Raw genomic sequence first — 18,026 nt, 5'->3', positions numbered from 1 at the left:
CGCTAATATGCCATTAATTCATTTATTCGGAATGTATAAAATTATATCATAGTATTATTTCATAGTATTTGTTCTAAGACGGGATTTGTCGCATGTTTGTATAGCCGGAATTATGAAGAAATAAATACATTGCACACTAACGGGTCCCACCATAACATGTATTTCCAAAAAAAAAAAAAAAAAAAAAAAAAAAAAAAATGAATTAATGACGTGACACGCCCTGGATTGAGTATTGTCTTCTGACTTAATAAAGATAAGATTAGTTGATGAAGATAATAATTATAATATACAAAAGTGTAGTATCTCATATCAATACTATATATTAAATCCAGAAACCAAGGGATTTCAATGTAATTAAAGAAAGTTATACAAATTAATTATACTATATAATTTTAAATCAATAGCACCGTGTGATGGACCCGATTAAGGGATCTCAGTGCAAATATTATATGGTTTGGGTTAAAATTAAATTATATAGAAGCTTGGTAATTTTCCTAAACATGGTCAATTTCCTTAAAATAAAATAATTAATTAAGATGGTCAATTTCCTTAAAATAAAATAATTAATTAAGATGGTCAATTTCAAGGAAACTAAAAGAAACAAGATGCCTGGTAATTTTCCTAAATATTTATAGAAAACTAGAAGATGGTCAATTTCCTTAAAATAAAATAATTAATTAGTATAAACATGCACACTTATGGTATTAATTATTATTATCATAAAATTATATACTAAATTTAAAATCTATGCAATTTTATTAAACTTTGTAGTTTATTAGATGTATAGAGATGTTAATTATTTAACATACAAAAATATAATAAGTAATTCAAGTTAGATTCCATAATATAATATCGCATAATTCCTTCGATTTGATTTAATGCATATATGTAATATATTTATATAAATATATAATCCTCTTAAAATTGCATGCCTAAGTAGTAAAAGTAATTTCGTTAGTAAAAAAAAGAATTGTAGTAACATTTGATATAGTTATATGATAGCAATCACTTATTTGAATAGTAAAAGTAACAATATTATCAACGAGATTAGTGAGAGTGGTAAAAACGGGAGTAGTGAAATAATCAATATTAATGCGGCAATAGTGAAAGTAACAATAATTACGGTAGGAGTAGTGAAATTATCAATATTAATGCGGCAGTAGTGACAGTAACAATAATTACGGCGGGAGCAGTGAAAGTAACAATGATTATGGGCAAGTAGTGAAATGTTATTACTATTGTTTCATTAATAAGAGTAAAATATTAATAGCGGGAGTAGTTAATTTGTCTCAAAATTTATTTCATCGTAATTTTAGGATATGTTATAAAAAAATATATTAATGATAAATTTATGGGTTATGCAACTTTAAGTAATTTTATTTAATGAAAAAAAAAATTAATGGTAAGTAGAGGTAGCCCGGGCGAAGCCGGGCACCAATACTAGTCCATATCAATTTTGTTAACCATTCCCTAAAATTTTTAACAAGCTTCATGATTACGAGTTCATCCTGGAAAATTGCTTTAAAAATCAATTTGTCTTAAGCAATTAGATACCTTATGTTATAGCTCACAGAGGACTCATGTTAGGATGTTCATGTCATCTTAGGAATTTTGAAACCCTAATTTATTTTTTTAACATGGTTGTTAACATTTATTAGCTTGAAATAACCTGTGAATATCGGTATTTTTTGTAATTTTCGTAATATGTGAACACTTTTTTTTTTGAGGTAATACGTTAACACTTATTTATTCATTAGTTAGCTTTTATTACACTATTTTTCACAGACAGGTGTGTACTTTTTTTTTTTTAATCAAATGATTTGGCGGGAGGAATTGATTATATTCGGTAGCAGCTACTTAGATTGCTCATTTCAATAATAACCTCATATAAATATAATACTTGATTGACTATGCAATTTTTACAGTAGTCTAATTATATTAAAAGAATGCACCGCACCAATAACTGCTTATAAGACCATTTTAACGCATTAACCATTAGTCCATTGTTGCAATTTTCCGAGTAGTCTAATCATATTAGTCGTCCTAATATATTATAGATTCCCCTAGCAATCATGCATGCATCCATATTTACTCTAGTCGTCAATCATATTAATTAGACAAAATAGTTATTTGAGAGTTTTTTCTTCGAAGGAAATAGTTAGTTGAGAGTTGAGACTTTAGTTACGGCCTTTATTCAAATAGCGACAATGAACATAAATTAAATAAGATAATGAAGGTATTTGAAATTGTAGTTTACACAAAGATAGAAGATAGGAGATAAGATATTAGATCATCGTCTCTACCTTAAGTCCTTTATATATTATTATATCTAGGTCATGTATTAAGTGAAATGGACCTCTAAATTAAACCAACTCCCTCCCAAAGTCACAATATCGCCGTGACCACATACGTTTTTTCAACAACGTAATAACTTTGTGAGAAACTGAAGATCCTTCATTAAGAAGGTAAAGGAAGCCATTAAAGCTTGAATATGGAAGCTTAATGATGAACGAAAAACAAAGAGAAATTGAGAGAGACAAAGGCTAAATAAAAGTGTGTGTGTATTATGATAAGTTAGAAAAGATCTGTACAAGTTTCACTATTTATAGTGTATACAAAAATACTGCTAAGGAAGAAAATATCTTGTAACAACTTGCAACAACCTATCAAACTACCTTACAGCTTATAGGTGAGCTGTCAGCATATCATCCAGGCTCTATAACACTATTTCCACAGCCTCCCTTCAAGTTGGAATTGCTGAGTTTTATGTCAAAGAGCAATCCCAACTTGGATGCAAGAAAGAAGTGTTGTTGTTGGCCTAAAGGCTTTGTCATTAGGTCTGCCAACTGCATACTAGATTTCACATAGGCAGTAGATAGTAAACCTTCTTGCACCTTTTCTCTCACAAAATGACAGTCTATATTTAGATGCTTAGTTCTTTCATGAAAAACTGGATTGGCAGCTATGTGTTGTGCAGCCTTATTATCACAGTTGAGCTGTATGGGTAATGGGAGCAAAACCTTAAAATCAGCAAGCAAATTTGATAACCAAACTAGCTCACTAGCACACTAGCAGTGTATGACATAGCTCTGTATTCAAATTCGGCAGTGGACTTAGACACAGTTTTTTGCTTCTTAGTTTTCCATGAGATAAGGGAATCGCCCAAGAAAACACAGTACCTTGTTAATGACTTGCAACTGAACTGGCACGTACCCCAATCAGCATCACAGTAGGCTCTTAGTGATAATGCTGATGCTGAAGAATAGAAAAGTGTTGCATCAACTGTTCCTCTCAAGTATCTAACAACATGTAATGCTGCTTGGAGATGGGGCATATTAGGGGAAGTAACAAACTGACTCAAGTGTTGGATTGCATAGGACAGGTCAGGCCTTGTCAGATTAAGGTACAACAATTTTCCAACTAGCCTCCGATAGACTTCCGGATCTTGCAAAGGTTCCCCTTCCTCTGTAGACAACCTCAAACCTCTTGGTAATGGAAAGGAGGCAGGTTGACTCTCCTCCATTCCAGTAGCCTTGAGTATGTCCATGACATACTTACGTTGGTTCAACAAGATACCTTCACCGGTTCTCAGAACCTCCAATCCTAGGAAATACTTGATGAGACCAAGATCTTTTATGGTGAAAGCCTTACGTAATGCACCCTTCAGATGATTAATAGTCTGAACATTATTACCAATGAAGAGTAAATCATCAACATATACCAAGACCATAACAAGTCCCTCCTTTGTGTCTTGAACAAACAGAGAGTAATCATTCTTGGACTGCACAAAACCTTCTGACTTCAGTAGTTTTGTCAACTCCAGATTCCATTGGCGTGAAGCTTGCTTTAATCCATACAATGAACGTTTCAATTTGCAAACTTGATGAGGTTGTGCCTTCAAATACCCCTCAGGTGGAGACATATACACCTCTTCTTCCAAAAAACCATGGAGAAAAGCATTATTAATGTCAAGTTGGTGAATTGGCTAGTCTCTTGCAGCTGCCACAGCAAGTAACACTCGGACTGTGGTGAATTTTGCTAGGGGTGAGAAAGTGTGCTTATAGTCTTTTCCTTCTACCTGATTATAGCCCTTAGCCACCAGCCTTGCTTTGTACCTTTCTACTGATCCATTTGGATTAAACTTAACCTTATAAACCCATTTTGAGCCTATAGGTCTAAAACCAGATGGAAGAGATGTCAAATCCCAGGTACCATTTGCCTCTAAAGCCTGTAACTCTTTATTCATGGCATCAATCCAATTTGGATCAGTCTTGGCCTACTTGTAAGAAGATGGCTCAACTGTAGATAAAACATTGTTGAGTGAATGTAAATGAGCAACTGGATAGCTGTTCAGATTGAAGACAGAAAATGCTTCAGAAGAGAGACTAGTGGAATTTTCCAAGGACAAAGTAAGGCAAACCAAATCCTTAAGATTTGCTGGAATTTGCCTCACTCTAGTAGATCTTCTAGCTGGAATAGCAAGGTCTTCCTGATGCTCTTGACTTGTGCCAGGATTATTATTATTTGCAGATGGAAACTCAGAACATGAGCTTTCCATAGTTTGAGTAAAATGAGGAGTACTAGTCTTAGGGTAACAATTGGCATTAAAATCATGATCTGTGTCAAAAATTGCTAAATGATTGGTAGGAGGATTTTGGGAAGGGTTTTTTGAATTTTTTTGTATTTTTTGTGAGGAAAAGGGAAAAATATTTTCATGGAAAAGAACATCTCTACTAACAAAGACTTTATGATTGTCTAAGTCATAGAGTTTATATGCTTTTTGACCATATGGGTATCCTATGAACACACATCTCCTTCCTTTGGCTTCAAATTTGTCCTTGACAGGACCATGTTTTGGTGCATAACATAGACATCTTAGTACTCTAAGTTCATCATAACTAGGATGCTCACCTAGTAGAACTTCATGAGGAGTTTTCCACCCCAAAATGGCACTAGGCAACTTGTTGATGACATAAGTTGCTGTCAACAAGCTTTCGCCCCAGAATTTCTTAGGCAGGGCAGCATATAAAAGCATGGCTCTAGCCATCTCAACCAGATGTCTATGCTTTCTCTCCACCCTACCATTCTGTTGTGGCACCCCTGGAACACTTCTTTGATGTAAAATGCCCTTAGTATTAAACAAGTGGGCACATTCTTCTTGAAAAATCTCTGTCCCATTGTCACTTCTTACCATCTTGACAGTTTTATTAAATTGATTTTCTACTTGAGCAAAAAAAGTAGATAATATTGAAGCAACTTGAGTTTTAAATTTCATCAAGAAAGTCCAAGTTACCCTTGTATGATCATCTACTACAGTCAAAAAATAACTTGCACCAGATAAAGTTTGGACCTTATAAGGCCCCCAAAGGTCAATATGCAGAAGATCAAAAGATTGTTTAGCTCTAGAATCACTTCTAATAAAAGGTTATTTATGAATCTTTGCTATAATACAAGTATCACAGTAATAGCTCTTCAGATTCTTACAATCAACCCCTACTATATGTTGCATCTTAGCAAGAGATGTGTGACCCAACCTAGCATGGATAAGGTTCACACTCTTGACAGCTTTACATTCTTTATTACAACTAGACACAGTTTCATGAACACTATTATTGAGAGTGCCTGTTACAACATTGTTACAGACATCTGCTACTAAGCTATGATTTAAATCTTCATTTTTCAACAAGGGAGCATTAAGCTTGTAAAGCCCTCCAATCCTTGGACACACTGCAACTGAGAGATTAGAAGCAGGGTCCTGTATCATACATTCATTCACAGAAAAATGAATGAGTAACTTGGAGGTGCTCAACAATTGACCAACTGAGAGCAAGTTATGTTTAAAACCAGGTATAAACAACACATTATACAGAATTATTCTGTGAGATAAGATGATGATACCAGAGAAAATGACAACTTTAGTCGTCCCATCAGGCAATCCAACTAAGATAGGTTTGGGTAATGGTTTCATTTCTGTAAATAAAGCCTTATTGGCACTCATGTGGTCACTTGCCCAGAATCTATGATCCAATCATGTTCAGATGCAATGAAATTATGCAAGTAATCAGAGGTATTATGAACTTTACCTGCAAAGTTCACATTTGAGTGATCCATGACTGTGTTGTCAGACTGTTTGAATTGCACCCTCTGCATTATGTCCTGATACACAACAGTTACCACTTCTGGATCATACTTGGCGAACTTATTTGAAGACTGTCCAGCCCTGGTATTAGCCTGAAACTCCAATGGTGTGTCTTCAGTCATCCTTTGCACTTCTGCATTTCCAGAAAACTTCCTTGAAGAATTGCCTTTTGGTGGAAACCTAGCAAAATATTTAGCTTTCAACTCAGGATGAAGTACAAAACAGGTATCTCTGGTATGTCCGCTTTTCTGGCATTGATTACACCAGCGTCCATCAGAGGTTTGACCATTAGAACCACTTGTAGGAGCTTGAGGTTGCTTTCCATCCCTCTTCCAAACATTCCAAGGTTTCTGGTCATTTACTTTCCCAACTGATAAGGCACTAGTCTCTGGTACAAGCTGCATACCACCAGTGATTTGCTTCTGTGCTTCTGCTTGACGAATGATCGAATACACTCTGTTCACATTTGGAACAGGATCCATGGCCAGAATATTGGTCCTTAAGGTCTCATAGGTATCTCCTAATCCTATAAGAAAATTCAAAACTCTCTCAAAAGCGACATTGTCCACAATTCATTTCAACAAATTGCATGAACATGAAGCCATAGCACCACATGTGCAGTCAGGATAGCTTTCTAATTCTTGTTCAAAGAATGAAACACTGCAACAGAGTCTCTATCATCGATTCGCCGCAAAAGGCTTTCATCCATAAGAGGGTCTCCGAATCTTCCTTGACGAGTATCCATTTCTTCTGACGTGATTGATTGTAGCCATGAATCGGACAAAATATGTAAAACCATATAACGATTTATAACAACGCTGATTTTCTGCTGACTTATTACAAAACTGCAAACTAACCAGAAAATGAAAGCTCTCAAACTGAGAGAAGGACACCACCGATAGACTGGGACAGAGCCCTCAGAAAGAGAGACGAAACAAAAACGAAAGCGGAAATTAAACAAAAACATAAAGGAAACAAAGCGGAACACAGGGAAAAAACGGAAGCCACCGCCTCCCTACCAACCCACAACACCGCCAGATTCAAGCACCACCCTGCCACACCACCTCAACAAACTCGTCCGATAAGACCCGAACAGCCCACATACACCACGCAGACCGAGAGGTACGGGCAGACCCGTACGATCCAGAACCGGGTGTGGGTAAGAAAGGGGAGGAGGGTTAATCGGAAGAGAGGAGACGGGTCGCCGGAGAAAGGTCTTGAGAGACCCCATCCCCGGCGACATGGTAGGGGGTTGATGGGTAGCGGTGGGAGGAAGGAGGAGAACGGCGGCAGCAAAGGGGGAGAATTTAGGGTTTTGTTTTTTTAGAGAGAAGGAGGATTTAGAGAAGCAGGGAGTCTAGTAAAAAATTCTTCCAAACTTTTGATGAATTTTACTATATAGAGGAATTAGTTAATGAAGATAATAATTATAATATACAAAAGTGTAGTGTCTCATATCTATATCAATTTTGTTAACCATTCCCTAAAATTTCTAACGAGCTCTATGATTACGAGTTCATCCTGGAAAATTGCTTTAAAAATCAATTTGTCTTAAGCAATTAGATACTGTATGTTATAGCTCACAGAGGACTCATGTTAGGATGTTAACATGTCATCTTAGAAATTTTGAAATCCTAATTTATTTTTTTAACATGGTTGTTAACATTTATTAGCTTGAAATAACTTGTGAATATCGGTATTTTTTGTAAGGTTCGTAATATGTTAACACTTTTTTTTTTTTTGAGGTAATACGTTAACACTTATTTATTCATTAGTTAGGCTTTATTACACTATTTTTCACAGACAGTTGTGTACTTTTTTTTTTAAATCAAATAATTTGGCTAGGGGAATTGATTTTATTCAGTAACAGTTACTTAAGGTTCTCATTTCAATACCATCCTATAAATATAATATTTGATTGACGATGGAATTTGCGGAGTATAGTCCAATTATATAAACAAGAATGGACCAACTGGCAACTGCAAGACCATTTTAATGCATTGACAATACCATTATTCCATTGTTTTGCAATTTTCGGAGTAGTCTAATCATAGTATTCGTCCTAATATATTATAGTCTATACGACGGTTACTATTTTTCACGGTCAATTGTGTACTCTTTTTTTTTATTATTATTAATCAAATGATTTGGCGGGAGGAATTGATTTTATTCGGTAGCGGCTACTTAGATTGCTCATTTCAATAATAACATCATATAAATATAATACTTGATTGACTATGCAATTTTTAGAGTAGTCTAATTATATTAAAAGAATGCACCAATAACTGCATATAAGACCATTTTAACGCATTAACAATACCATTAGTCCATTGTTGCAATTTTCCGAGTAGTCTAATCATATTAGTCGTCCTAATATATTATAGATTCCCCTAGCAATCATGCATGCATCCATATTTACTCTCCTCGTCAATCATATTAATTAGACAAAATAGTTATTTGAGAGTTTTTTCTTCGAAAGGAAATAGTTAGTTGAGAGTTGAGACTTTAGTTACGGCCTTTATTCAAATAACGACAACGAACATAAATTAAATAAGATAATGAAGGTATTTGAAATTGTAGTTTACACAAAGATAGAAGATAGGAGATAAGATATTAGATCATCGTCTCTACCTTAAGTCCTTTATATATTATTATATCTAGGTCATGTATTAAGTGAAATGGACCTCTAAATTAAACCAACTCCCTCCCAAAGTCACAATATCGCCGTGACCACATACGTTTTTTCAACAACGTAATAACTTTGTGAGAAACTGAAGATCCTTCATTAAGAAGGTAAAGGAAGCCATTAAAGCTTGAATATGGAAACTTAATGATGAACGAAAAACAAAGAGAAATTGAGAGAGACAAAGGCTAAATAAAAGTGTGTTTGTATTATGATAAGTTAGAAAAGATCTGTACAAGTTTCACTATTTATAGTGTATACAAAAATACTGCTAAGGAAGAAAATATCTTGTAACAACTTGCAACAACCTATCAAACTACCTTACAGCTTATAGGTGAGTCACAAAGATATCATCCAGGCTCTATAACACTATTTCCACAGCCTCCCTTCAAGTTGGAATTGCTGAGTTTTATGTCAAAGAGCAATCCCAACTTGGATGCAAGAAAGAAGTGTTGTTGTTGGCCTAAAGGCTTTGTCATTAGGTCTGCCAACTGCATACTAGATTTCACATAGGCAGTAGATAGTAAACCTTCTTGCACCTTTTCTCTCACAAAATGACAAATCTATATTTAGATGCTTAGTTCTTTCATGAAAAACTGGATTGGCGGCTATGTGTTGTGCACCTTATTATCACAAATTGAGTCAGATGGGTAATGGGAGCAAAACCTTAAAATCGCAAGCAAATTTGATAACCAAACTAGCTCACTAGCAAGATGTATGACATAGCTCGTATTCGATTCGGCGGTGGACTTAGACACAGTTTTTTGCTTCTTAGTTTTCCATGAGATAAGGGAATCGCCCAAGAAAACACAAGACCTTGTTAATGACTTGCAAATCGAATCGCACGTACCCCAATCAAATCACAAGAGGCTCTTAGTGATAATGCGATCTTTGAAGAATAGAAAAGTGTTGCATCAATCTGTTCCTCTCAAGTATCTAACAACATGTAATGCTTTGCTTGGAGATGGGGCATCTTAGGGGAAGTAACAAAATCGACTCAAGTGTTGGATTGCATAGGACAAAGTCGAGGCCTTGTCGATTAAGGTACAACAATTTTCCAACTAGCCTCCGATAGACTTCCTGGATCTTGCAAAGGTTCCCCTTCCTCTCAGAGACAACCTCAAACCTCTTGGTAATGGAAAAGAGGCAGGTTGACTCTCCTCCATTCCAAGAGCCTTGAGTATGTCCATGACATACTTACGTTGGTTCAACAAGATACCTTCACCGGTTCTCAGAACCTCCAATCCTAGGAAATACTTGATGAGACCAAGATCTTTTATGGTGAAAGCCTTACGTAATGCACCCTTCAGATGATTAATAGTCTAAACATTATTACCAATGATGAGTAAATCATCAACATATACCAAGACCATAACAAGTCCCTCCTTTGTGTCTTGAACAAACAGAGAGTAATCATTCTTGGACTGCACAAAACCTTCTGACTTCAGTAGTTTTGTCAACTCCAGATTCCATTGGCGTGAAGCTTGCTTTAATCCATACAATGAACGTTTCAATTTGCAAACTTGATGAGGTTGTGCCTTCAAATACCCCTCAGGTGGAGACATATACACCTCTTCTTCCAAAAAACCATGGAGAAAAGCATTATTAATGTCAAGTTGGTGAATTGGCTAGTCTCTTGCAGCTGCCACAGCAAGTAACACTCGGACCGTGGTGAATTTTGCTAGGGGTGAGAAAGTGTGCTTATAGTCTTTTCCTTCTACCTGATTATAGCCCTTAGCCACCAGCCTTGCTTTGTACCTTTCTACTAATCCATTTGGATTAAACTTAACCTTATAAACCCATTTTGAGCCTATAGGTCTAAAACCGGATGGAAGAGATGTCAAATCCCAGTACCATTTGCCTCTAAAGCCGTAAACTTTATTCATGGCATCAATCCAATTTGGATCAGTCTTGGCCTACTTGTAAGAAGATGGCTCAACTGTAGATAAAACATTGTTGAGTGAATGTAAATGAGCAACTGGATAGCTGTTCAGATTGAAGACAGAAAATGCTTCAGAAGAGAGACTAGTGGAATTTTCCAAGGACAAAGTAGGGTAAACAAAATCCTTAAGATTTGCTGGAATTTGCCTCACTCTAGTAGATCTTCTAGCTGGAATAGCAAGGTCTTCCTGATGCTCTTGACTTGTGCCAGGATTATTATTATTTGCAGATGGAAACTCAGAACATGAGCTTTCCATAGTTTGAGTAAAATGAGGAGTACTAGTCTTAGGGTAACAATTGGCATTAAAATCATGATCTGTGTCAAAAATTGCTAAATGATTGGTAGGAGGATTTTGGGAAGGGTTTTTTGAATTTTTTTGTATTTTTTGTGAGGAAAAGGGAAAAATATTTTCATGGAAAAGAACATCTCTACTAACAAAGACTTTATGATTGTCTAAGTCATAGAGTTTATATGCTTTTTGACCATATGGGTATCCTATGAACACACATCTCCTTCCTTTGGCTTCAAATTTGTCCTTGACAGGACCATGTTTTGGTGCATAACATAGACATCTTAGTACTCTAAGTTCATCATAACTAGGATGCTCACCTAGTAGAACTTCATGAGGAGTTTTCCACCCCAAAATGGCACTAGGCAACTTGTTGATGACATAAGTTGTCAACAAGCTTTCGCCCCAGAATTTCTTAGGCAGGCAAAGATATAAAAGCATGGCTCTAGCCGTCTCAACCAGATGTCTATGCTTTCTCTCCACCCTACCATTCTGTTGTGGCACCCCTGGAACACTTCTTTGATGTAAAATGCCCTTAGTATTAAACAAGTGGGCACATTCTTCTTGAAAAATCTCTGTCCCATTGTCACTTCTTACCATCTTGACAGTTTTATTAAATTGATTTTCTACTTGAGCAAAAAAAGTAGATAATATTGAAGCAACTTGAGTTTTAAATTTCATCAAGAAAGTCCAAGTTACCCTTGTATGATCATCTACTACAGTCAAAAAATAACTTGCACCAGATAAAGTTTGGACCTTATAAGGCCCCCAAAGGTCAATATGCAGAAGATCAAAAGATTGTTTAGCTCTAGAATCACTTCTAATAAAAGGTTGTTTATGAATCTTTGCTATAATACAAGTATCACAGTAATAGCTCTTCAGATTCTTACAATCAATCCCTACTATATGGTGCATCTTAGCAAGAGATGTGTGACCCAACCTAGCATGGATAAGGTTCACACTCTTGACAGCATTACATTCTTTATTACAACTAGACACAGTTTCATGAACACTATTATTGAGAGTGCCTGTTACAACATTGTTACAGACATCTGTTACTAAGCTATGATTTAAATCTTCATTTTTCAACAAGGGAGCATTAAGCTTGTAAAGCCCTCCAATCCTTGGACACACTGCAACTGAGAGATTAGAAGCAGGGTCCTGTATCATACATTCATTCACAGAAAAATGAATGAGTAACTTGGAGGTGCTCAACAATTGACCAACTGAGAGCAAGTTATGTTTAAAACCAGGTATAAACAACACATTATACAGAATTATTCTGTGAGATAAGATGATGATACCAGAGAAAATGACAACTTTAGTCGTCCCATCAGGCAATCCAACTAAGATAGGTTTGGGTAATGGTTTCATTTCTGTAAATAAAGCCTTATTGGCACTCATGTGGTCACTTGCCCCAGAATCTATGATCCAATCATGTTCAGATGCAATGAAATTATGCAAGTAATCAGAGGTATTATGAACTTTACCTGCAAAGTTCACATTTGAGTGATCCATGACTGTGTTGTCAGACTGTTTGAATTGCACCCTCTGCATTATGTCCTGATACACAACAGTTACCACTTCTGGATCATACTTGGCGAACTTATTTGAAGACTGTCCAGCACTGGTATTAGCCTGAAACTCCAATGGTGTGTCTTCAGTCATCCTTTGCACTTCTGCATTTCCAGAAAACTTCCTTGAAGAATTGCCTTTTGGTGGAAACCTAGCAAAATATTTATCTTTCAACTCAGGATGAAGTACAAAACAGGTATCTCTGGTATGTCCGCTTTTCTGGCATTGATTACACCAGCGTCCATCAGAGGTTTGACCATTAGAACCACTTGTAGGAGCTTGGGGTTGCTTTCCATCCCTCTTCCAAACATTCCAAGGTTTCTGGTCATTTACTTTCCCAACTGATAAGGCACTAGTCTCTGGTACAAGCTGCATACCACCAGTGATTTGCTTCTGTGCTTCTGCTTGACGAATGATCGAATACACTCTGTTCACATTTGGAACAGGATCCATGGCCAGAATATTGGTCCTTAAGGTCTCATAGGTATCTCCTAATCCCATAAGAAAATTCAAAACTCTCTCAAAAGCGACATTGTCCACAATTCTTTTCATCAAATTGCATGAACATGAAGCCATAGCACCACATGTGCAGTCAGGATAGCTTTCTAATTCCTCCATATCATCCCAACTACACTTTAATTTGTTGAAATACTCGACGACTGAACTATTATCCTGGGAAATGTTCCTTAACTCCTTCTTCAATTGAAATAACAGAGGAGCATTGGTTTGTCCATACCTTTCACGCACTTCAGACCAGAGTTGCTTAGAAGACTTGCAAGATAAGAAGCTTTCCTTAAGATCCTGCTCAATTGAATTAATCAACCAACAAATACACCATATAATCACTGCGTAACCACCTCTTGTAAGTTGATGACGTCAGCGCCGGCATCGCAGTACTTCCGTCAAGAAAACCGAGCTTATTCTTCGAACCGAGTGCCAGATTAACTGCACGACACCAGGAGATGTAATTCGCTCCGTTGAACATCGTTCCTATCACCTCCATACCAGAATAATCTCAGTTATTGAGGAAAAGCGGATCATCGAAAGGATTAACATTTTGATTCTCGGAATTTGCTGAATTTTCCGGCATTATGATCGGAAAAGTAACGCAAATATGTGAATTATGAATTGAAATTGATTTGACCTAAAAATTAGGGAAAAATTGATTTTGACCTAAAATTTGGGGAAAAATATTTTGATAAGAAGAATTGAAATCAGAGTAAACGAAAAGAATTATGCGGAAGAAACGAGTATGCAGAGACAGGTTTAAACCTGGCTCTGATACCATGAGAAACTAAAGATCCTTCATTAAGTAGGTAAAGGAAGCCATTAAAGCTTGAATATGGAAGCTTAATGATGAACGAAAAACAGAGAGAAATTGAGAGAGACAAAGGCTAAATAAAAGTGTGTTTGTATTATGATAAGTTAGAAAAGATCTGTACAAGTTTCACTATTTATAGTGTATACAAAAATACTGCTAAGGAAGAAAATATCTTGTAATAACTTGCAACAACCTATCAAACTACCTTACAGCTAATAGGTGAGCTGTCAGCATATCATCCAGGCTCTATAACACTATTTCCACACTTTGTGGGATATTGTCTCATGTATCCTTGAACTTTTTCATTTTCTATGATATATCCCTCTTTTCATGCAAAAAAACTTTGACTGTCAATAACTCTTGGCTACAAGTTCAGAATACAATAAACTTTTTTTCCAAATTCACCGTCTTTAAGAGGTCTTCAGTTTGAAAAAAATCACCGACGTCTCAACTCGTAGTTGGGAATTATGGTCAGTCAAAGTTTATTCGTTAAAAAATGTTTGACCAACCATAACTACCGGCCACGAGTTCAGAAAGCGGTGAATCTTTTTTTTTTTCAAATTCAAGGCCTTGACGAGATAATTGGTTTGGAAAAAAAAAAATCCGTTTTCTGAACTTGTAAAAGAGAATTATTGTCAGTCAAAGTTTTTTTGTGAAAAATGAGGGGTACACCTTAGAAAACCAAAAAGCTCAGGGGTAGACGAGAGAATATCCCTAATTTTGTTTTCCCTCTCTCGCGATTATTTTTTGGGTTTTGATATATACAGCCCATTGGGTTGTATTTAAGCATTTAATATCTTCAATATTTGATATTAAGTTAGGAATTCAAGACTAAATTATACACAACTCAATTTAATTAATACATATATTTAGAACTTATTTCCATATTTAGTTCTTTAAATACAACTCAATGGATTGTGTATATCAAAACCCTTTTTCTTTATCATTTATATTTACAAGTGTCTCATTTATTTGTTTATCATTCTATATTAAGAATAGTTTAAAGAGTAATTTGATCATCCACAACGTATTGCTCACTTGTCAATCAACAAGAACAACCACAAATTGTCCTATCATTGGATTTTCTTAATGGCAAAATATCGGATAAAAAGGTTTATAAAATCAAGGGATAATCTTAATCTTACTTCTATTAAAACAGAAACAAATAAAGCATTGTGGTTGATCCACGTCATCCTACTCAAAAGATGAAATACCCTTCCAACATCCATGTCTTTCGGTAATGAGTAAGGATCCTAATTGCCAACCAAAATAACACAATACTGGAAAAAAAAAAAAAACAGCAAGTCTCCCTTATAACGGGTATCTCAATCACAAGCTTGCGACAGGTCAAATACTACTCATATGGGTAGATAAGACAAAAGAGAATGCTAATCCCTAGACAATTTGCTTTTGTTTTATCTCCCCATGTAGGTTGTATTTGGCCTGTCGCAAATGAGAATTTGTGAAAAAAAAGGAGTTGTTATTTCCTACACAAGCTTTTACTTAATCCCACACAAATTTTCCGCCTTTTCCAACTTTAACCTTCTCATTTTCACACACAACCCAACAATAATTTAGAATAGAGATAAAGAGGACACCACACACCACCGTGCGACTGCGTCAGCCACAGACCACAGGCAAGTAGGCAACGACGCATGCCCACAGCCCACCGGCGACATCACACACCCATAAAACATCAGCGACTGGCGATGATATAGGGCTATATACCACAGGTGACGACTCGCAGACCACCACCGGTTCGATCCAACGCGCGGGAATTGAGGAGGGGAGTAGGATCGACATGCAGTGGGCGAGGAACGACGGTAGGTTCGACGACACAACGGTGAAGGCGACAACGACATTTAGGCCCAAATCATAGACCGTCGGCGACGACTCGGTTCAGGTTCGTAGACGTGTGGGAATTGGAGCATGAAGTTGGGGAAGGCGGTGCGATCGACGACTCGACGGCGCTGGGGTGTGCACGAGGGATTGGGGCTGGGTGAAGGGTGGTCAAGGTGGTCATTCAGAGGAAGGGTGTCGGGGAAGGGGCTGGGTAGTTTTAGGTTTTTTTTATTTTAATTTTTTTTTTTGGAAAGGAGGGTAGAAATGGAAGAGAGTGACAAAGTGTGTAAGATATAGTAAAAGCTTGTGTAGGATTTAGCAATTACGAAAAAAAAAATTGCTTCTCCTTTTCATTAGTCCCTACTCTCAGGCTATCAACTTCTTCAATTATTGTCGTCGAAATCTATTGATTACGATGTTGTTTGTTATTTTTATTTTGTTGACTATTAATTTCCCCAAATCAATTTGTTTGACAAAAATTACCGAAAATAACTTATTCATTGGAGGTCATTTAACTTTACATTTATGATTACTGGTCAGTGGTCACTGGTCACTGGTCACTAAATGGGTCAACTTATTTCACTTATGGTTGCTGGTCATTAAGCGAGCTCAAATTGTATGATACCTAGGAGTTGGGACATACTCAACCGTCTTTATTGTACAAAATAAATTTCATAATATATAGGTATTTCATATCTTAAATATTTATTTATATTCTAAATTTTTTGTGAAAATAATTTTAATCAAAGATGAAAAAAAATGAAGGGACGCTTTTATTTAAAATTACTTCTCTTTACATTTTTACGTGGTTAATAATTAAACATATTAATAATATATAATCTACTGAGTATATTGTATATTTGTATTTATAGAGTATATATACATAGTAACATTTTTTCCGCTTATTGTGTAAGCCTTTCTATTTAGTTCGGATCGGAACTGGGTAGGACCGTAAGGCGTTATACCTTAATATATACATTGCTATAAAATTTGTTTAAAATCAAAGTATAAAATTAAGCTCGCTTGGCAATTTACATGGGTTTTGACTACAAATAGCCTAGGTATTCTTCCCCTTACCAATCGTTTTATATGATTGTAAATTGCAATTTTTCATACTATTTTAGTATTTTAGCATAAAAAGCATAAAAACATAAAATATATATTTTTCATACTATGCGTTATATTAAAAATCAAGACCGGAAACAGCAGCCTGCTGCCCAGCCACGATGCGTTTTTTGCATTGTTTCAAATATAGCCACGATGCGTTTTTTGCATCGTTTCAAATACAACCAAAACCTGCAAAACACATAAAATCGTCGACCGCCAAGCGGGAATCCATTTTCACGTCGACCGCTATTGCGGGAATCAAGAGAGACAACAAAAGAGAATTGAACGAAAATGTTTTACATAAAAAGATAGTCAAATTCGTACATTGTCTTACTAATTAAACACGAATCACCATGTTTTTCATACTCCCTACATACTAGACGACAATACTAACCAAACTAAAGGCTCTAACCTAAAGGCTCTAACCTATAGGCGCAATAAATTGAGATCCTCCTCCAAACCCGTGTCCATCATCCACAAAGTCATCCCGCATATGTGGATTAACTTGTGAACACGTGTTTGGGGGTTGAGATACTTGCATATCAGCCCAAGCCTTTTGCATTGACGCCATTTGTTCAGCCTGTTCACGAACCCGTGTTTCAAGAGCAATTCGAGCGGCACGCTCATCATTCATTTGGGTGGAAAGCTATGAAATCATGCTAGGAGCATAAGAGAGTGATCGTCGGCCAGCTTTGTTAGGAGGAAGATCATACCATATTTCGGCCCCTTTATCTCCGGTCCCAAACATCCGGTTCTTTTCGTCAAAGCCTCATACAGCCTTGTAGTACGCCCGGATCTCGTCGGGAGACTGTCCAGGTGGCTATGGTTGACTCATCTCCTCATGGTAATCATGCTGAAAAAAGAGACAAAATCGTCAGAAATGATATATATATATATATATATATATATATATATATATATATATATATATATATATATATATATATATATATATATATATATATATAGAGAGAGAGAGAGAGAGAGAGAGAGAGAGAGAGGTGGGATCTAGTGAGAACGAACACTCGGTGAGAACGGTGAGAACGACCTTATTAACAATGACACTAAAAGAATTCACGGCCCACCCTTTATCTCACAAGTTAAAATAACCCAAAACATTAATAGCCC

The 18,026-nt window shown here is 36.2% G+C and overlaps 1 protein-coding gene across 1 annotated transcript; it reads right to left on the bottom strand.

Moving 5' to 3' along the window:
- Nucleotides 1–10,738: 10,738 nt before the first annotated feature.
- On the bottom strand, nt 10,739–17,532 carry LOC141634162 (uncharacterized). Its single transcript, XM_074446438.1, has 2 exons — nt 17,434–17,532; nt 10,739–13,429 (listed from the first exon to the last, which is right to left on the bottom strand). The coding sequence occupies exons 1-2, from the start codon at nt 17,530–17,532 to the stop codon at nt 10,739–10,741; spliced, it is 2,790 nt and encodes a 929-aa protein (XP_074302539.1).
- Nucleotides 17,533–18,026: the final 494 nt, after the last annotated feature.

This window comes from Silene latifolia, chromosome 2 (assembly GCF_048544455.1).
Source record: "Silene latifolia isolate original U9 population chromosome 2, ASM4854445v1, whole genome shotgun sequence".
Taxonomy (NCBI): Eukaryota; Viridiplantae; Streptophyta; class Magnoliopsida; order Caryophyllales; family Caryophyllaceae; genus Silene; species Silene latifolia.
This window is presented reverse-complemented; position numbering and strand designations above follow the sequence as displayed.